This window comes from Hemiscyllium ocellatum, chromosome 39 (genome assembly GCF_020745735.1).
Source record: "Hemiscyllium ocellatum isolate sHemOce1 chromosome 39, sHemOce1.pat.X.cur, whole genome shotgun sequence".
Taxonomy (NCBI): domain Eukaryota; kingdom Metazoa; phylum Chordata; class Chondrichthyes; order Orectolobiformes; family Hemiscylliidae; genus Hemiscyllium; species Hemiscyllium ocellatum.
This window is the reverse complement of record NC_083439.1, coordinates 1,353,386-1,376,090: the sequence shown is the minus strand read 5'-3', so window position 1 is coordinate 1,376,090 and position 22,705 is coordinate 1,353,386. Positions and strand designations below refer to the sequence as shown.

Below are 22,705 nucleotides of genomic sequence, written 5' to 3'. Positions count from 1 at the left end.
GAGTGCAGAGGAGGTTTACCAGGATGTTGCCTGGCATGGTAGGAAAATTGTATGAGGAAAGGCTGAGGCACTTGGGGCTGTTGTCATTGGAGAAAAGAAGGTTTAGGGGAGATTTGATAGAGATGTACAAGATGATTAGGGGTTTAGATAGGGTTGACAGTGAGAACCTTTTTCCACTAATGGAGTCAGCTGTTACTAGGGGACACAGCTTTAAATTAAGGGGTGGTAGGTATAGGACAGATGTTAGGGGTAGATTCTTTACTCAGCGGGTTGTGAGTTCATGGAATGCCCTGCCAGTAGCAGTGGTGGACTCTCCCTCTTTATGGTCATTTAAGCGGGCATTGGATAAGCATATGGAGGTTATTGGGCTAGTGTAGGTTAGGTAGGCTTTGGTCAGCGCAACATCAAGGGCCGAAGGGCCTGTACTGCGCTGTATTTTTCTATGTTCTATGTATTCTAAAACTTACAGAATTGTGGTCACTGTTCCCAAAGGAATCCTCCCACTGCACCTACCACCTGTCCTGGCTCGTTCCCCAGTACCAGGTCCAATATGGCTCCTTCCCTCATCGGACTATTAACATACTGCTCTAGAAAACTCTCCTGGACGCTTCTTACAAATTCTACCCCATCCAGACCTCTGACGCTAAGTGTATCCCAGTCAATGTTGGGAAAATTAAAATCTCCCATCACCACTACCCTCTTGCCTCTACATCTTTCCATCATCTGTTTACCTATTTGTTCTTCTACCTCACATTCACTGTTGGGGGGGTCTGTAATACAGCCCCAACGATGTAACTGCACCCTTCTTATTTCTCAGCTGCACCCATAATGCCTCACTCCCCAAGATCTCCATAGTGTCTTCCTTCAGCACAGCTGTGATATCGTCCAGCAATGCAGCTCCACCGCCCCACCCCCTCCCTTACTTCCCTCCTTGTCCTGTCTGAAGCGTCTATATCCTGGAACATAGAGTTGCCAATCATCATGCCCTTCCTTCAACCAAGTCTCTGTGATTGCAGTAACATGATACTCCCAGGCACCAATCCAAGTCATAAGTTCATCTGCCTTACACATTATACTCCTTACATTAAAGTAGATGCATTTCAGGCCACCAGCTCTTTTGCGTTCATCTGCTCTCTGCCCGCACTTCCCTTTATTAATGCTATCTTCATAACCCTTACAGTCTCTACCTTGCTGCCTACTTGTTTTCTCTTCTGGTTCTCAGGCCCCTGCAACATTAGTTTAAAACCTTCCCAACAGCAATAGCAAAAACCCCCAAGGACATTATACCACATTAGATCGTGAATTAGTCACAATAGCTACATCCAACATTTCACCCTGTATTTACATAGATTCTTCTTTCACACCCTTAGGCCTTCAGAGCATTTTCACAATGAATTGTTTTTAAGAAGTAGCTTTTGTTTTGTTTAAGTCAATGATACAGCTAACGTGCATACAAGCTGGTTTGACAAAAGTACGTAGTTAATGTGTTAGGTAGGTGGGATTAGTCGAAAGAGGATGTTGGCCTAGATAGTGGGACAGCGCTGTGCTTATGGACATACTAATTCGGAGAAGGCGTAGAACTTTTGGTCTCTCAAACCTGTTCCACCATTTGAGAAGACTATGGTTATATGCTCTGACTTGCTGTCTACCACCATACCCTCCAATTTCACTATAAGTCAAGAATCTAAGTACACCTGAAATTTATTCAATGATACAACCTCAACCGCTCTCTAGAGAAGCGAGCTCCACAGACTGATAATCCCCTGTAACCCTCTTCAATCCAGAATGCCACAAAATCTTGATCTTCAATGGGCAGACAGAAGTCATCCTTTAATGTCTCAACAGCAAGGTAACAGTTAACAGGTCAGGATTCCCTCTGTGCAGCCTTGGAAAGTGCCAGCCTGAATCATGGCTCCAAGTATCTGGAGCAGAATCTGTACCTAAACTTTTAACACACTGTGATCAACGAACTGAAGCTGAAACTTGAAATGAATCAACTTGTTCTTCATTCAACCTGGCCAGCCTCTCAGTTTGTCACTTACAGACAGCAACATTGCCAGACTTACACCATTAAACTGCAATTTTGTTCTATTCAAGCCTCTTGTGCCCAAGTGAGGAGAATTGATAAATACCCACCAGGCCCAGGATAGTGGAGGTGATGTTCAAACAGAGTCCTGGGCAACATTCCCTTCAATTCTCTTTGCCCTTCCTGTGCTCAGAATCATCTTTTCAATTTTCTATGAGACGGTAACTTTACTGAATGGCTTGTTGTGAATAAAACAGCACTCTAGTTAAGCCCCAAGTGGAAAGGTGAGTCTGAGCAACAAAAGATAAAGTGGATGAGGCTGTCAATAAGGTATGGAGGGTATCAACTAGCACTGAATCAAGAATAACGACTTCAATTATGTGGAGACTTGAAAAACTGGGGCTGCTCTCCTGAAACCAGCAAACGTAAAGAACAAACAGGAGATGGAATACGTATGCGTCCTTGTGAGTCAGTTTTGTTACTCAGTAAATCATGAAGGCACCTTTGCTCAAATTCCTTGAAGTCTCTCGAGCCTGAAAACTGCTCAGTCTTGAAAATATTTACCAACTAAGTATAATGGCTCACTGGACAGACAAAGATTCAAACCTTTGAGGTGAAGCAATCTCATCATCCCCTTATTCAGAGACCATAATCTCTCATTCTAGGCTCCCTAGCCAGCAGGAACCTATGAATCTGCACTGCATCATCCTGCTTCCTGATGTAAAGCGATCAATAAACATAGCTCTCTGGGCATGATAGAGGAACAGCCCTAGAAATTTGAAATTAAGTTTCCTTTCTCATACATTTTTAAATTATTCACTTGTAGGTAATGGGTATGGTTGGCTGGCCAGCATTTATTGGTTGCCCTGGAAAAAGGTGTTGAGCTTCCCTGTTGAAACGTTGCAGTCCACGTACTGTAGGTTGGATCCACAATCCCCGTGGGGAGGAAACTTTATGATTTTGACCCAGTGAAGAAACTGAGAATTATTTCCAAGTCAGGATGGTGAGTGGCTTGGAGAGGAACTTACAGGTGGTGGCGTTCCCATGGATCTGTTGCCCTTGTCCTCCTAGATGGAAGCGGTCATGGGTTTGGAAGATGCAAAGCATCTTTGCAGAATTTAATCAGTGCATCTTGTAGATTATATGTAATGCTGTTATTGATGGTGGATGGTGTGGATATCATAGATGTGGTGAAATCAAACAGGCTGCTTTGTGTTGGATGACGTTGAGCTCCTGGAGTATTGTTGGAGCTGCACCCATCCAAGCAAGCAGGCAATATTTCATCACAATCCTCACCCAGGTCTTGTAGATAGTGGACAGGTTTTGAGGAGTCAGGAAGTGAATTACACGCCACACTATTTCTAGTCTCTGACCTGCTCTTGTAGCCACTGTGTTTATGTGCCAAATTCTGTTCAGTTTCTGGTTAATGGTAACCCTAGGGTATTGATCATGGGGGCAGTGCAAATGTTATTTGCCACTTAATAGCCCACCTTGGATATTGTCCAGATTGGGTTGTATTTCAACATAGACTGCTTCTATAGCTGAGGGGAGGTGAATGGTGAACATGGTGTAATCAGCAAACATCCCTACTTCTGACCTTACACTGGAGTGAAGCTCATTGATGAAATAGCTGAAGATGGGTAGGCGCAGGCCACTATTCTGAGGAATCCCTGCAGAGCGGTCTTGGACTGACCTCCAACAAACAACTACCTTCCTACATGTCAGGTATGATTCCAAACCGGTGGAGAGTTTGCTTCCCGATACCCAGTGAGTCCGGTTTTGCTGGGGCTCCTAGCCCTACAGACAGTCAAATGCAGCCCTGATAATGCAATCCATTTGAAATTATGACAAATGTTTCATTCACATTCTTTATGAATCTGATGGAGGGATGCACTGGAAATCAAACTGCAATATTCCACAAGTGCCAAAAGTATATATAGAGTCATAGAGATGTACAGCATGGAAACAAACCATTCGGTCCAACCAGTCCATGCCGACCAGATATCCCAACCCAATGTAGTCCCACCTGCCAGCACCCGGCCCATATCCCTCCAAACCCTTCCTATTCATACACCCATCCAAATACGTCTTAAATGTTGCAATTGCACCAGCTTCCACCACTTCCTCTGGCAGCTCATTCCATACACGTACCACCCTCTGCGTGAAAAAGTTGCCCCTTAGGTCTCTTTTATATCTTTCCCCTCTCACTCTAAACCTATGCCCTCTAGTTCTGGACTCCCCGACCCCAGGGAAAAGACTTTGCCTATTTATCCTATCCAATGTCCTGTACAGCCGCAACATGACCTCCCAACTCCTGTACTCAATACTCTGACCAATAAAGGAAAGCATACCAAACGCCTTCTTCACTATCCTATCTACCTGCGACTCCACTTTCAAGGAGCTATGAACCTGCACTCCATGATCTCTTTGTTCAGCAACACTCCCTAGGACCTTACCATTAAGTGTATAAGTCCTGCTAAGATTTGCTTTCCCAAAATGCAGCACTCGCATTTATCTGAATTAAACTCCATCTGCCACTTCTCAGCCCATTAGGATCTGCATCAGATGGGCCATTGTAATCTGAGGTAGCCCTCTTTGCTGTCCACTACACCTCCAATTTTGGTGTCATCTGCAAACTTACTGACTGTACCTCTTATGCTCACATCCAAATCATTTATGTAAATGACAAAAAGTAGAGGGCCCAACACCGATCCTTGTGGCACTCCACTGGTCACAGGCCTCCAGTCTGAAAAACAACCCTCCCCCACCACCCTCTCTCTTCTACCTTTGAGCCAGTTCTGTATCCAAATGGCTAGTTCTCCCTGTATTCTATGAGATTTAACCTTGTTAATCAGTCTCCCATGGGGATCTTTCTTGAACACCTTACTAAAGTCCATAGATCACATCTACTGCTCTGCCCTCAATCTTCTTTGTTACTTCTTCAAAAAACTCAATCAAGTTTGTGAGACATGATTTCCCACGCACAAAGCCATGTTGACGATCCCTAATCAGTCCTTGTCTTTCCAAATACATGTACATCCTGTCCCTCAGGATTCCCTCCAACAACTTGCCCACCACAGAGGTCAAGCTCACCGGTCTACAGTTCCCTGGCTTGTCTTTACTGCCCTTCTTAAACATGGCACCACATTTGCCAACCTCCAGTTTTCCGGCACCTCATCTGTGACTATTGATGGTACAAATATCTCAGCAAGAGGCCCAGCAATCACTTCTCTAGCTTCCCACAGTGTTCTCGGGTACACCTGATCTATGTTTTAACTTAATAATGAAAATTAGTTTCGCTTTATTACTGTCATCTAGAACATGAGACTTAGGCCAAGTCTTTCTTAATAAACTGAAAAGTAATATTCATTAAAGGAAAAATATGACAAAACTAGTAATCAACTAAGCTACTATGCAATATTAAAACTAGCTCCCTTCATCTCAAAAACACATTCATACAAAGAGGACATGACAACATTGTTCTGCAGAGGGATTACGACTCGATTAAAAATAAGCAAATAAAGGAACGATATCCTTGTGGGTCAAGAGTTGAAGTGCACAAGATAGAATGGCTTGATTTGTCTCAGTCCCTTTGATTTCCTGTCAATGAGATCCAATTGCCACCATTCAGAGGGTGGCAGAAGATCTTCAGACAAGATTTTGATAGGAAACAGAAAGCCTGATATATGCCAAATTCTCGTGAGAGCGGAAGCCTCTTTCCTTACAATCCTCTTTAGTATATTCCAAAACAAAAAGCAGCAACTTGGTCCAAATGTTGCTGCTTTGCAATGGACAGCACAGACCTTTCAATTATCTTTGCCCTTCCTGTGCTAAATAAACAAAGTAAAAAAACTCATTTTTCTTCTCTTTAAAGATTTTGTATGCATTCTCCACAAAATCAACTAACTTTCGCAGAGAGACAGACCCCAGTTCCCTTTGGTTTTGTGACTTGAGTTCCAATAAGTCAGTCACATGGTAAACACTTTGCAACCCAGGTATTGTCTTAAATTTTCCATTTCCCAAAAAGGTGATTCATACTGTACACCCCTAGAAATCTACTTCTGCACTCACTTCAGAATAATCTCCTTTATTTCAGATATTTTAATTCCCCATTTTCCCTAAAATGCATTGCTGTACAGTTCTCTCTACTAAAATACACCAGTCATGAGATACTATTTCTTAATTCTTAACCAAACAGGTCTACTCTTCAATCCTATTCCTTTGCTCCTTAATTAATGCTGTCACCCGACCTTTTTCCCCTTCCTGAAAACCTCCTGAAACACCTTGAACCTAGGAATATTTATGACCTGGTGTTGTCCTCCTTTAAGCAAGTTTCCACATAACCATCTGTTTGCATTTTACCACATCCATTCACCATTCTTTGATCATTTCCCTACAGACATCATAAACCCAATTTCAACTTTATTGCATTTTGCACTTGTCTAATTTCACCTAAAACCTATTTCTTACTCCAGTGTTAATGGTTTTCCCATTCTTTGTGCATCTTATATTCCTGGATCTCAAACCCCTCTCAAGTTAACTTAAATATTCCCCCACAGCACATTTCTTCCGTCTCTAGTTGTGGAAACTGGCAATATCTAATTAGCATCCTAGTCATTTCCTCCCAACACCTCCCCCCACCCCCCCCCTCCCAACACCCCCCCCATGAGAAATTGCTCATGCTTTTACACCCAACAAACCCCCTTTTTTCTATGGCTAATTACTTCTTTTACTGGTCAAATACTCGTTCAAAGTAGTGTAAAACAGCTTTCACATTACTTGCTCACTTTATTGTTGTATTATATCTTCTCTATCTTTATCCATATCTTGGCAATTCTTTGCCCATTTTTTAAAACATCCTCCAACAGACCCACAACTCCCAATTGGCAACATTGCACTCATGCTCTGATAACGTAATACCATCAGTAAATTCCCTAACCACAAGCGAACTCCTTTTCCAGTTAAGTTTTTATTCCTCAAGGAAATGCATACACGTTGAGAATTTACCAAATGCCTCAGCCAACCTGTGTCTCATATTCATCAACAGGCTTTATTTAAATTAAAGACCCTAGGTTTGGATATAAGCACGAGTTCTGAAATTTGACCATATTAGGATCACCATGTCCTTTACTTCAAAAGAATACTATCTACAGAATTACTTAACTCTAGATAAAATAGCCAAACCCCAGTTTACTCTCTGACATGGTTATGAAAACTTCTTATTTTTAACACTGATTGGAATACTTAAAGTTTGAAAGATTCTGATAAAATTATTTCATATCAAATTTTGTGGAAATGACTGGGTGATTTCTTTAAATGAAGTCACTGAAACCTCATTATAGATGCTGGAGATTTTTATTTAAACAAGGCTTCCTGGAAAGAGAATGGCAGGTGGTAACTACCTGCTTTGCTGCAGACTCTGTTGAGGCTGGTTTGGAACAGTTACTGGCTTGGAGGTATTCTTGTTTTATCTGGTTCAGTTGCTAAGATCAAGCTATCTTGCTGATCTCTCTTTCTGAAAACAAAACCCTTAATATCAGTTCAGAATGAAACCTTCGGATATTTTGAGAGAATGCTTGAAAGAAAACCTTAAGATGGTACTGCCTGAGCAACCTTTGTCTACATGACTTCATACAAGTTTCATGATTTGACCAAACATGCCAAAACATCAGATCAATGGATTTGAGCAACATTCTACACTTTATCTTCTGACCTTCAAGTATAACACTGGTCAGATTTTTTTCTCCCCGTTTCAGAAAACAAACCTTTGCACAGAAATCCGAACATTTTTAACTTTTCTCCTGAAGTGTGCATATGACTGGCAGTTATTTAGAAGGATAGGCATTTATTCTTCTGTATCACTGACTGTGTATGTGCTAACCAACTGCATCATTTAATAAGTTTTGTTTTGATAACCGACTTAATTATGTTTAAGAAATCTGATTAACAGATCTTTCTGTTCAAACCTGATATATAGATAAGTTGTCAGGTATTTAGATTTAAATCATATTGGTAACTGGAAGGACGATTATTTTTGTTTCAGGTTGTGACCTGTGGAGCAGTCTCTGTCAGAACTGCACATTACTCTACAAATCAGACCTGAATATGTTCCATGAACTCACTTTGAAAGTTACTCGTGTCAGTTTGGTCTGTCAAGCTTGCATGAAGATTAAAATTGTCCAGGGCTGTTACGTTACCTTCTATTACATGCTCCTTTAATTTTCTAGTTCACACTCTGTCCAACAATGTCATTACTGATAGTGATCTGTACACTAAGGATCGATAGTGATATTCAAATTCAAAAGGGGTTTGATAACTAGAGTTAGGAGAAACTAGTTTTCAATAGGAAAGAGCTACTAACCAGAGGCTTTAGATTAATGTAATCAATAAATAGAACTGCATGAAATGAAGAAAAAGCATGTTAGAACATTTTGGAATGCATGAGCAAGTGATGGAAGTATTTTCCATCTTAAATTTCAAAGAAGAATAGAGTAAAAAAAAATTGCAGGGCTTTGAGAAAAAGAGTGTAACTAAACCTGTTCAAAGAGCCAGCAATTCAATAATGGGTTAAACGGTCATCTCCAAATTGTACTGTTCTAACATTACAGAGCATTAAGACTTTATACCATCGCCTTAGTTACAAAGTCTGAACCAGTTACTATAACGAAGGATGCCTTTCTTTCAGCTGTTTTTCAAAAATTAATGTACTTACGGTCGCTTTGCAACAGCAACAATGACAGCATTTTCCGCCGATTTTATTGCTCTGATGGATCTACAAGCAATGAGCACAATTACTTTACCATCATAAACAATAGAGAGTGTATAAACGAACAGAATCATGGTCCACTGATCGACAGAAGTAATAGTACCATTACTTAATTCTAGGGAAACTTGATCAATGCACAAAAAGCCAGAAAGATTTTCATATCAAGCACACCAACCTCACCTTTCATGACTCATCTCTCTCTCTCTCTCAGACTTACATGAATATGTACACATACACACAAAGATCAGCTACATCAGTTACAAAGGTTTGAAAAGATGAACCAGCATTACACTTGGTGAAAAGTGAGTGTTTTCCTGTATTCCAGCAGATAAAAGTTTCAGTTTTGGGAAACATTTCATTCTAACAACAGAGTAAAATGTACTAAGAATCATTACAGGCTTTAAGAAATACTAAAGTGAATTTAAATTTAAAAATTTAAAACAGAAGTACTTTCAAGCAATAACATTCTGGTATCTGGAACTCAACAATTTATTCAGAATCAGAACCAAACGCAGGGTGGATGTGTGGCTGCAGAATGATGTCAAAGAAAGTGCTGAGTTCACAGATGATGCTCAATACCATTAGTATGGTCTGCAAGTATTTGCCATGTACTGGTGACAGTCACAGACCATCATTCATCTCATTAAACCGAGACAAATATTCCAGAAACATGTTCCATTTCTCTCTGAAAAGGGGCAGATTAATTACTGCATAGAGATTTAAAGTCAGTTCATCAAGTGTACATGTCTCCTCTCATTTCAGTTCCCAGAGGACTGATGTACATATCCAACGTTTGTTAGCTTTCTCTTCACTTGTTGCATTATTCAAATGAAGAGATTTCTCAAAGAGATGAAGTTATTTCTATAGCTGCTTGTTGATACATATAACATCAAACACAAATACTCGAGGAAGCTACTCAGCAGCAAATCAAATACAAGTCAAAAACTGAAAAGACTGGAAGTACTCTCAGCAGGTGGAGAGAGAAACAGTTAACACTTTAGTTTGATTACCATTCATTAGTGTTAAATTTGCAGCATTTTTATTGCCATTTTAGATTTCCATCATCCACATTATTTTGCTTTAGTAGGTGAAACAGAATCTGATAGCTGGCATCACCATCGTGTAACTTACTGGGCACAGTGATGAATCAATTGAAACAGTGCAGCAACTCACCGACATAGTGCCTCTGCATCAAAGTATGTGGAATGTCTATGATCTATGATGATGATCTCATGATTCTTGTCTAAGAAACATTCCAGTGCAGCCTCTGGCGTCTGTGCCACATTGCACTTGTACCCCGCCCTGTCACATGCCCACCAGAATCCAGTACTCTGGCTATCTTCCTTGGCAAACACTAGAAGTACCTGGAGAAGAGAAAAGCATTCATAATAAAGTACTTCGGTTGGTCTTGGAGAGAAGAGTTGATTTGTTGCAAGTATTTAAACATTTAAAATAAAAACAGAAAATAAATTTAAAATGTCACAAGTTTACACTGAATTATCAAGTTCAGACCCACAAAAAAATTGAGGCTTTAAAAATTTCACATTTTTCTGGCAACTCAGAATAACGTTTGCTTAGGTCTCCCAGCAGCCAGATCCAGTGAAGGAGTTAATGTACTGCTCCCATTCACGGTGTCCTGCTTTCTTCATCAAGTTCAAAACAGCTCGGAGAACAGCAGAATGGGATGGCGTCAGAGCTTTAAGTCTGTTTTGCAACATGCAGGGATACCTTCCAGCAATTGTACAAAGCACCAATTCTCACTTTTACATTATTACTTTAAAATTTGTTGCAAGTGTCACCTGGTTGTATATAAATGCTAGTCTCGCTTAAATCTTCACATTCAAAGCCTGATCAACAAAGCCAAAAATCTCTGGCTCACTCCAGACAAATCAGATGATTATCAGGAACGTAACTTGGCTGAGCTTCAAAACTTTCACATGTGGTTTGAGTTCAAGATGAGCAATTCATCTTTTTACCGAAAATACAACTACAACCTGACCAAAATGTTGAAGTAACCTGGCCATGTGAACGCAAATTGTCATCCCAAAAAGGTGATTGATCTTAAACACCTGGACAAAGGCCGTATATAACCAGATCCTGCAAAACTAAACTAAGCCACAACACTCCTGTTCAGATCAAATTCCATGTGGCCCACAGATGAAGCCCACAGATAAATAACCCACCACCCTTTTATTTAGTCAAGGCAACAGCAAATATTTTACGTAAAATGAGTTCAACTTCTAAAGCTGAACTGCTAAGTACCAGCCAGACGTAGCAGCTTTCAGTTGTTAAATATTTTAAGAAGCTGAGACAGTTAAAATCAATTGCTGAACGACTGGCACATTTAAGCCTACAGTTCTGCATTTAACACTATTCACAACGTTGAACAAGTGATAACCATTCATTCAGCAGGAAGAAATGTATGGTCCAGATAATTTAATCTATAGCAGCAACAGTTGAGTTACTACATCTGACATTAAAGTAAAGTACACCTGGATCAATTCTTTTCTTTTTCCCCCACCAGTAATAGATAGCCATCATATTATTGCAATATTTGCAAAATCACGGGACCCAAGAACCTGAAGTCCTGGTCACGTACCCATGTTGAACTTCAGGCAGAATGTTGGAATCCTTCATTGGAGCTGAAACAAGAGAGCACCAAACTTCACAGCATTGGAGGTAGCCAATTTTTAACAACCTCCATCTACTCAAAACAAAGCTTTAATGCAGGAAGACAGACCCTTTGCACATTACTGAGCCATGCTGGGAGGTGGAGGGTTGTTGAAAGTTGCATCGCAGGGGTGGGGTTGCCTTGGAGATCCAGGCCATTCCTTAACTCAATGTCCCCAGCCAGATGTTATGAACTCTTTCTTATAGCAGTGACCTTGGATGGCAAACATTGCTTCAAGGATATCAACATTAGTTGGTAAGAGAGAATACTATCGGACACCCGGCACTTTAATAAGGGCCGATTGCAGAGGGGTGACAGGAAACCACACCCACACTTCCATTCTGATTTCACAGAAACCTGCTGTACCCTAACACTAACCCATATTGGGTTGAACACCCAATTTCTTGGCATTCATTACTAATTTCCCTGTTCCTAATATTTGCATGGTTTTGGTTTCCACATGCAAGCAGGATATATTTGCCTGCGATATAATGTAAAAAAAGATTTATTAGCCTTATCACCAGGATGAGAGCGCTGTCTAATGAGAAGAGATTGACGTAGAATAATAAGGCCATACTCTTGACAGCTCAGGAGAATGAGGGGCGGCCTCAATGAAGCATGAAAGTAAATAATGGGAGATCATTCCATTTCCCCCTGCTGGGGAATCTGAAACTCTATTCCCAAGTCGCAAAAATGAATAGTCAACCATTTCTTATTGAGCTGAAAAATATCTTTGCTCAGATTTTGTTTTTTGGAAATTAGCTTCCCCTGAAGTGTATGGATCCTCAAGTCAAAACCAATAGTGTTTTGGATTCTAAGGGAATCAAAGAGTATTTGTGTCACAAAGACAGTGATTATATTAGCAAAATAATGGAACCTGACTCCTATAAACATTCATATCATTACTGTTGCTGAATTCCCACTTGCAACACCTCAAGTGTTAGCAGTGACCAGAAACTGAACTGGTTCTAAATCTACCTGCTCAGAAAAGTTATGACAAACCTCTGCAGTATATGGGACTTGAACCCAGGTCACCTGGCTCTGAGGCAGGTTACTCCCAATGAACTAGCCATATGAAATGTTGGCTTCAAGAGCAGGTCAGATGTTGGGAATCCTGCATCAAGTAACTTTCACTGCATCTTCCAAAGCCAGTCCATCATCTACAAGGCACAAGTCAGGAGTGTGATGGAATATTCTCCACTTGCCTGGATAAGTACAGCTCCAACAGTATGCAAGAAGCTCACCAGTCAGCACATGAAACATTCACTTCCTCCACCACCAGCACATAACTGCAACAGTGTCCCATAATCAAGTTGACCAGCAGTTGCTTGCGAAGTCTCCTTCAGCAGCACCTTCCAAACATACACTCAGATGGAGAGGACTGTGCAGGAAATAGTATTCATTTCAAGGCCCACTGCTCCCTGACTTTAAAGTATCATCTACTTTCTCATTTTTTAAATTGGAAACTCCCCATTTTTGCAAAGGTAATCAGGGAAAGCAATTAATTCTGGCCTTGCCAGTCACACCACACTAATATTATAAAAAAGTAAACCCTCAACCTATTGTGGTTATAAAGTGGAGTTGAGATAAATGGTAATCCTGATGAGAATGAAGGGTAGGCTCAAGGGTCCATTTCACCTCCCACAGCTGCTGTTGCCTATGTTGCATTCTTCTTCTTGGCATTTAAGATGTTGGAATCTCTTGTATTTTTACATTTTATGTTTTTATAATACATAAAAATGTGACCAACTTTTAACTGCATCTCACTTTCGCTCCTCTTAAGAAGCCATTCTTTGTGTCTTATTTGGATCCTTCTGAGCTTAGGCAAATGGAGCTGAACTTCCTCAAAGATAATCATTCATGGATCTCATGGGCACAATACCCAGGGTGAGCTCCACAACTATCAAAGTTCAGTGGGATGTCTCGATACACGGTGGGACACAAATACCTGAAAATAAGTTATGCAGAAAACAGCAACATGTACTGTCCCCAAACACAAACATCTTGTGTTTCAAACGGAAGCTCAACTCAATCACAATAAACTTACTGAGAGCCTCCACATTAAAGTCAAAAATAACATCCCTTTTCTCCAGGTGATTTTAATGCAAGAGGAAACAATCTACTCATTCAATCTCAATTAAAATGAAATAAACTTTACACTTTTTAAACCTCAAAACTGATTTTAGTTGGAATGCATTGATTACAACAATCAACATATACTATCTTTGTACAAAAGAGTAGAAGAAATTATGGACTGCTAATTACGGATACTATACAATAATCATTTATATCTCACCAATCTGGATTATTAAATACTTTAAATATAAACTTGCAGTCAGCTAATGTTATTCTGCAAATTCTAATCCATAATATTTCAGGCTAATTTGTTTTAAACAAAGTTCAGGGATTGTGTCAGATCGCAACTTCAGAAGCATATTCCACTGCACTCTTCACACCTGAATGGGATCCTGGTAGATCTTCATTGGTCCAAACTGAACCTCAGTCACTGCTCCCTGCAGAGAAAAGAAAACAAACAAATTAAAATTACAAACATACTCAGTTTATATAAAGTTGGACATTTGCAAGAGGTGTAGCAGCTGTGATGAGATCAGCCAGGTAGACCTCAGCATAAGAGTTACTTGATTGGACCAGATTAACACTCCCAATCAGGGATCCCTGGTAACAGATATAAACAGAAGTGTTCACTGTGTCTCACACCTGCACAGAAAAAAAAAGAAGAAAAATAAACAGAAGTGTCTTTGCCACTGAGCAGTGGGGATCCCCAGTGGAGGGAGTCCTCCCCCTTTCTCTCGGGAATCTGGGGTGGAGGGTGCTGCACGCAGCGGTCCCCTACAACCGCAGATTGCGGTGGTTCACGGACTCCCAGCCCAACTGCTTGTTCTGTGGCGCTGTGGAGTCCGTGGACCATGTGTATGTTGGGTGTGGGCGTTTGCACTCCCTTTTTGATTTTCTGAAAAACCTCCTCCTCTGCTTTTAGTTGCACTTCAGCCCCACACTCCTGATCTTCGGGCACCCCGTACGGAGGAGGGAGGGCAGGTCTGAAGACCTCCTCGTGGGTCTGCTCCTGGGCCTGGCCAAACTGGCCATAAACAGGTCCAGGCAGCGGGCCGTGGAGGGGGTCGTTAGGGCCGACTGCCTGCCCCTCTTCCGATTACGTTAGGGCCCGGGTGTCCTTGGAGAAGGAGCACGCGGTGTCCACCAACACCCTGGAGTTGTTCAGAGAGAGGTGGGCGCTGCAGGGAGTGGAGTGCATTATTTCCCCCTCCAACTCTATTTTGATTTAGTCCCTGCCCTCCCCTTCACTGTTCGATCACACAGCATTGCCCTTTGATGTGAAGGGCACTGCTTGTCACTGGCCACTCAGATGTTTTCCTATCTTCCTGGTGGTGGAAATTGAATAAAGATTCGTACACCTTATGTCTCTCACTGTGTCTCACACCTGCACACACACAACATGGGTGCTGGGGAAAATAAGCACTACCACAATTAGGCAGTAGTGTAGGGGGGGGTTTTTAAAGAAAAAGAAAAAATAATTTAAAAAAAACAGAAGTGTCAGAGATTCTGTTCACTCAGAGCTGGTTGTGAGAAAGTTGGATCAGGGTCAAGAATGTGTAAATGAAGGGTGACTTGGTGACAGGATATCGGCCTTTGTGGCGTTCTTTCAAGAGGTTGACCTTTAATCTTTCTACGTGGGGACCAAACATAAAATCTGGGCAAGAGGGAGGGTGATCAAATTGCTCTTGCAGAGTTTAGGGAAAAACCGGAATTCTATCCCTGGATCGTTTACATCCTGCACAGCTTGTGACTTTAGATTAGATTTCCTACAGTATGGAAAACAGACCCTCGACCCAACAAGTCCATACCGACAGTCTGAAGAGTAACCCACCCAGACCCATTCTCCTACCCTGTATTTACCCCTGACTAATGCACCACACATCGAACAATTTAGCGTGGCCAATTCACCCGACCAGCACATCTTTGGACTGTGGGAGGAAACAGGAGCACCCGGAGGAAACCCGCAGAGTCACCAAATGTGGGAACTGTGAGGCAGCAGTGCTAACCATTGAGTCACCGTGCTGCCCAAATAGTTGAATAGGGTAGTTTTCCATTAACTGAGGCACCCAAGGAACTTGGCTGAGCCCCATCCAAGGAATGCAGCATCGCAGCTGCATTTCAATTCCACCTGCAACTGGGCAAGAATAAGTTTATTTTGAATTCATGTTGCTCAAATCCGTTCTCTCACTTCTCATCCACTCTTGAGACACTACTCAGGGAAGAATTGGTGTGGTCTAATACACTGATCAATCCAAAATGGAAGCAGACAGACTCTAACCAAAATCAAACCAAATTTGCCCACATAAGCATGATTCAACGATGACCGTATAGAGTACAAAGCTACAGCAGAAATGTACAGAACTGCATCAAAATATGCAACTGCAAATACTTGGTTAAAATGCATACTGAATGCATAAATTAAGACATTTGCAAAACAGGTTTACACAAAAACTGAATTATTAAGTTTTGTACTTGCCTTTCATAGAACAAGGAGAAAGTGAGGACTGCAGATGCTGGAGATCAGAGCTGAAAAATGTGTTGCTGGAAAAGCGCAGCAGGTCTGGCAGCATCCAAGGAGCAGAAGAGTTGACATTTTTGGCATGAGCCCTTCTTCAGGAACGAGGAGGGTGTGCCAAGCAGGTTAAGATAAAAGATAGGGAGGGGGGACTTGGGGGAGGGGCGTTGGGAATGCGATAGGTGGAAGGAGGTTAAGGTGACGGTGATAGGTCGGGAAGAAGATTGCAGGTTAAGGAGGCGGTGCTGAGCCTGAGGGTTGAGACTAAGATAAGGTGGGGGAGGGGAAATGAGGAAACTGGAGAAATCTGGATTCATCCCTTGCAGATGGAGTGTAGATTTCTCCAGCTTCCTCATTTCCCCTCCCTCCACCTTGTCTCAGTCCCAACCCTCGGACTCAGCACCGCCTCCTTAACCTGCAATCTTCTTCCCGACCTCTCCGCCCCCACCCCTCTCCGACCTATCACCGTCACCTTAACCTCCTTCCACCTATCGCATTCCCAACGTCCCTCCCCCCAGTCCCTCCTCCCTATCTTTTATCTTAGCCTGCTTGGCACACCGTCCTCATCCCTGAAGAAGGGCTTATGCCCGAAATGTTGATTCTCCTGCTCCTTAGATACAGCCTGACCTGCTGCGCTTTTCCAGCAACACATTTTTCAGCTTTCATAGAACAAGCTTTTTTATTCAGTCTGTAAACAGATTTATTGCGATCTCTAGTGAAAGTCAGTGACCACTGAAAGCTCCTGAAGCAAAATGTTTCAGATACTGGAAATCTAAACAATGAAAAGTGCTGAAAATACCCAGCAAGTCTGGCAGCATCTGCAAAGAGAGAAAGAGTTAATATTACAGATTTATGCCCTTTCCTTCAATGAAGGGTCAGTCACAGGCCTGAAATATCAACTCTGTTGCTCCCTCCATAGATGTGAAACCTGAAGTTCCAGAAATCTAATTTGTTTATTGAGGATTACAGACTAACTTTCATCCAAATTATTAAAAAGGGCACTCTGCCTCCGTGAATTAGTCATTTTTACATAATTCAGAATTTGACTTGACCTGCAACAAACTCAGAGTACATATGAATAAATTTATCAATGCTCCTCAATAAACAAACAGACCCAAACTTACTCAAACTGAACTAAACTCAGATCTCAGCCACACATTCCACAGAATGTAGATAGACTGTTACCATTATTCATTTCATCATGCCTGTATTACCAGACTGACCCAAAACCATTAGAAGATACATTGTCTTTGGAAAAGCCACAAAGTCGCTAACCTGGTTTGATTTTAATATAGAATTATAGAACCCCCACAGCATGGAAGCAGGCCATTCAGCCCTTTGAGTCCACACCAACTCTCCAAAGAGCATCCCACCCAGAACCACCCCTGTAACCTTGTATTTACCATGCATTAGCCTACATATCCCAAGACATTATGGGCCAATTCATCTAATCTGCACATCTTTGGATTATGGGAGGAAACGGAAGGAAGCCCATGCAGACACGGGAGAATGTGCAAAGTCCACACAGAGTCACCGGAGGCTGTAGTAGAACCTGAGTCCTTGATGCTAAGGCAGCAGTGCTAACCACTGAGCCCACATGTAACATAACATTACAAGGTCAAAGAAGATTACAGTGGGGATTAGAAAGAAATCTCCTGAAGGCCTGACTGGGCAGAGGGGTTTCTGGGTGATGTTGAGCCTGACAACAGCATTTTAGTACAAGAACTCCAGAAAACGGGCACATATTGAAAGTTCAGAGAGAGATGGGAACAAGAAACAATCCATTGGAGTGGACAGGAAGGAAGAGTTCATTAGGCACAAGGGCCCAGTGCGGTTTGTCAAAGATGGAGGTGATAGTCACTCAGCTTTATCTCTTAGGTGAATCAGTGTTGCATTAAATGAGGCTTAGGACAGTTTGATTTGCTGAACATTTGGAAAGAAAATCAATACTGAAGGATGGGATGCATTAAGGTTTTAGCAGTAGAGGGGATTGGAAAGTACTAGACTTGGCCGTATTGCTGGACTACTAATTACGAAACTTCAGTAATATCCTGGGGACCTGGGTTCAAATTTCACCATGGCAGATGGTGGGGGTTGAATTCAATAAAAATCTGGAATTAAAGAGTTTAATGATGCTCATGAAACCATTATCGATGGTCTGGAAACCCTAATGGATTATTGATGATTTTCTTTTTAAAATGGAAAGAAACAGCCATCCTCACCTGGTCTGGCCTACGTCATTCTGAACTGAAAGTGGCATTAGATTACCAAGTGTGGAAACAGGCCTTTCGGCCCAACAAGTGCACACCGACCCTTCGAAGAGCAACCCACCCATACTCATTCCCCTACATTTACCCCTTCACCTAACACTATGGACAATTTAGCATGGCCAACTCACCTGACCTGCACATCTTTGGACTGTGAGAGGAAACCCACGCAGAGATGGGGAGAATATGCAAACTCTACACAGACAGTTGCCTGAAGCGGGAATTGAACCCGGGTCTCTGGCGCTGTGAGGCAGCAGTGCTAACCACTGTGCCACCCGTGTTTGACTCCTAACAGCCCTCTGGGGAATTAGGGATGGGCAATAAATACCCACCTTGTGACTGAATAATTTAAAAAACTGACAATAGGTCAAAAAGGTGGAGTTAAAGGGCTAAAGAATACAGGAATTTTCACCACTGCAGCTGACCTCAGCAGGTTCCTGTTGACACCTGATAGTAACAGGGGTTGGCTGAGCAGTCAGAGAGAATGGGCACAAGGGCTTTTGTCCGAAACGTCGATTTCACTGCTCATTGGATGCTGCCCGAACTGCTGTGCTCTTCCAGCACCACTGATCCAGAATCTGGTTTCCAGCATCTGCAGTCTTGGTTTTATCTATGCAGCTGGCACCACCAGACTATAATGGTTTAGAGGGGGCAAACTAGGCTGTGATGGTCTGTATTTCAGACAGGGATTTCCTACATTAAATGTGCGATTAACCAACCAAATCAGTTCAAATGACATTTTAAAACATTGCCAAACAGACAGAGCATCACTCACTGACCTAGCTGCACACCAAGGATATTAACCGTTATAGTGTAAAATGCAGCACAACCCTAACCCCCACCGGATTTGCTCAGCCTGTATTTGCATTTAAATCCAAATTCCTAGATGCTAGGTGACTGGCTCAGAGCCAGCGGCAACCTCCTCATGCAAGAGGGACAGATAGTTCCACCACAACCATCAAAATAGGGTGTGCAGTGTAATCATCAAGTGACTGGCCGAAATGCAGACAGAATCAGAGAGTCTACTAATGCTTGGATTCAACAAATTCAAAGTTCAACACATTGACAAATCAGAGGGATTCTTTGTTTATTATAATAAAAATAATAATTATTATAATAAAAATAATAATAATAACAATAAAATAAGAACAGGAGGCAGCCATTCAGTCCCTCAAGTCTTTAGCACTACTGTAATTAGTTAAATCATGGTTAAATCAGGATTTTAACTCCATTTACTTATTAGTTTTGCAACACTACTTTTTTTTAAAAACTGATCTTCAGTCTCTTGGGTTTTAGGGGGAAGATTTGGAACTCTTGATTTTGAGGTAAGGTATCCTGACATCGTCTTGAATGATCTAGCACTAATGTGAGGGCTACTGCAATTTGTTCTGAACTATCCCAGGAGGCAATAGCTTTCATCAATCCATCTCAACTTGTTAATGATTGCTATTACCTCAATGAGATTACACCTACATTTTAAAAGCCCAGTCTAACACAGCCTTTACTTGTAATTTAATTCTTTCGAGCTTCATTTCTCTGGTGAATCTATGCCATTCCAAAGTTAATATTCAATCCGTTAGCTTCAGCGGCCAGGCCTGACCACGTTCCAGATGAAATCGGACTACAGCTTTGAACTGAAACATAATTTCCACACTAGTTACTGGACTGCTCCTGGAGCTCTGCACCCACCAGCTATTATGTTTTTATTCTATTTCTTGTTCTTCCTCCCTGTTACTTTGACTTCTGTTTCTTCACTGCCACACGGTCAAAATCCTGGAATTCCCTCACTAATGGCATTGTGGATCACCCCATAGCAGGTAGACTGCAGCATTTCAAGCAAGCAGCTGACCACCACCTTCTCAAGAGCAACTAGAAACGGGCAATAAATGCTGACTAGCCAGCGACAATCGCATAAATGAAGAAAGAAGGTTACAGATTCAGCAGTCACCAAACTTCATTAAGACCCTAGAGATGCACAGAGGTTGCAACCAGGTAAATAGGCTGACGATAGCAGTCACAGCATCACTTCCCTTCCATACACAACTCATTTTTCAATGAAGCCAGGGTCCATTCTGCTATAACTATTGCTCACAGTGCAATCACCACTAAAGTGGGGAAACTAAATGCAGATCAGTTGACGGTTTTGTCTAAAACTGTTCTTTCCACAACTGACCCAAAGATCTCCATCACTTATTTCCACTTTTCACTGCAGCTCTGATCTTCAACACTGTTCCATGAGATGGTTGTTTAAAAGACGGGAAACAATGCATGTTAAAAAGTTTGAACACTGGCTTAGGATGTCAAATATTACTTTGGTTCCCACTTGGCCCCTATTTGGTCTCTTGTAGTTAGTGTCAAATATAGCTGATCTGATTCCATGCCTAGTCTGAAAGGGGAACAGAAACAGACCAGCATTTGGGATGGGCACCCCCAGTTGGAGCACTAGACAGTGCAGCAGTTTGTAACCTCATGATTTTAGTCCAAGTTTGCTGAAGCCTGCAATCTTATTCACCAATCTTTTCCTCAATCTCTTTTAATCTGCATAGGCCTCTTTCTCAACTCATTTATTCGAAAGTTCCATTTCCCGCACAAATCCAGTTTCTCTATCTCAATGATATCATTTCAGTCATTTAAACATCAAGCATTTTCTATTCAAACACTTCCTTCCTTACTAACATGTCTTTGCCACTTTCTCTAGATTTTATTCCGAGTTGTGAAGTGCCTACTCCAAAACATTAAGTTGCCTCTATAAACACTGACTGACCTCTGAGTTTCCAACACTTTTCTCTTCCTAAAACAGCAATCTTCAGAGAGAAAACAGCAAACCCAGCTTGCTGAGCCCACCTTAATGTCCCAAGAGAAATAAAGCACAAACAAAATCATGTACTTACTGTCCGAACTAGCTGAGCCACTAAGGCAGCCTCCATATTCCGTATTAAATCTCTCTGTTATTCAGGATTAAAATGAGCGGCGGTCAGAAGTGTCAGACCAGATTCAAACGGTTAGCTTGGTTTCTCTCCACAGATGCTGCCAGATCTGATGAGTTTCTACAGTGTTTGTTGCAGTCAGATCTTTGCTTATTTGCAGCTTTAAGCTCACATGCACCCTGCACATGGAATTTACTCCCAATCAACTAAGCAATGATAAAGTTACAGACTGCGAGAAACCTATCCGAACGTCACAGCCATTAATCAGCTTGTGCAAACACCTCGCACAAAGCAATTGGGCAGCAAGCCAGATTTGCATCAACTGAGCGATTAAATAAAACTCAAGAAAACCAAAGCCATGTGGAAGTATGCCCAGCTATGATCAGTAGACGTCAAGTAAGCAAAATTCACACATACTGGGTGCTACCAGACTGATGCCAATGCAGTAAAATGTGCCACTTTCGTTTGTTTGGGGGGGGGGGGGGGGGGGGGGGGGGGGGGGGAAAGAAGAGAAATCTCATGCAGAGCAATTACAATGATCAGTTGCACCATGTGCCTCTGTAATTATCACTTCATTGCTAGGTTACGCTCACAACAACCATCATGTATCTAGTACGTTTTACAACCTCAGGACATTCAAATCGCAACCTATTAAGTATTTTTGAAATGTAATCATTGTTGTAATGTAGAAAATACAGCATCTAATTTACAAACTACAAGGTTCCACAAACAATGATTAATTATTGACTAAATCAAATGTTTTCGTGCAGTTGATCGCGAGATAAACATTGGCCACAGTATTACAGAACTTTTCTGCTCCTTATATTCCAGGAAAGTAGTTGATAAGAGGATGACATTGCAGTTAACCTGTGCTCCATCTGACATTTATGAAAGTGAAACACTATAAACTGGTGCATCCTAATTCAACCACAATCTCAAAGTTTGTGAGAAGATTTGTAGCTCGGGTGCTCACTGTTGTGGTTCTGTTTGCCGAGCTGGGAGTTCTTCTTGCAAACGTTTCGTCCCCTGTCTAGGTGACATCTTCAGTGCTTGGGAGCCTCCTGTGAAGCGCTTCTGTGCTGATTCCTCCAGCATTTATACTGGTTTGAATCTGCTGCTTCCGGTTGTCAGTTGCTGTCCGCTGCAGTGGCCGGTATTTAGGGTCTAGGTCGATGTGTCTGTTGATCAAATTCGTGAATGAGTGCCATGCTTCTAGGAATTCCCTGGCTGTTCTCTGTTTGGCTTGCCCTATAATAGTGGTGTTGTCCCAATCGAATTCATGTTGTTTGTCATCTGAGTGTATGGCTACTAGGGATAGCTGGTCGTGTCGTTTCGTGGCTAGTTGGTGTTCATGGATGCGGGTTGTTAGCTGTCTTCCTGTTTGCCCTATGTAGTGTTTTGTGTAGTCCTTCCATGAACACCAACTAGCCATGAAACGACACGACCAGCTATCCCTA

General features: G+C 41.9%; 1 protein-coding gene across 2 annotated transcripts in view; it reads right to left on the bottom strand.

The window, feature by feature from the left end:
- Window positions 1–22,705, bottom strand: part of pde8a (phosphodiesterase 8A) — a 118,828-nt gene that overhangs the window by 51,510 nt on the left and 44,613 nt on the right. For both annotated transcript variants that reach the window (XM_060853287.1, XM_060853288.1), the window contains exons 2-4: window positions 13,920–13,976; window positions 9,966–10,156; window positions 8,739–8,798 (exon numbers count right to left, since the gene is read on the bottom strand). In XM_060853287.1, the coding sequence (XP_060709270.1) occupies window positions 8,739–8,798; window positions 9,966–10,156; window positions 13,920–13,976 (308 nt within the window). The remainder of the gene's footprint in view (window positions 1–8,738; window positions 8,799–9,965; window positions 10,157–13,919; window positions 13,977–22,705) is intronic.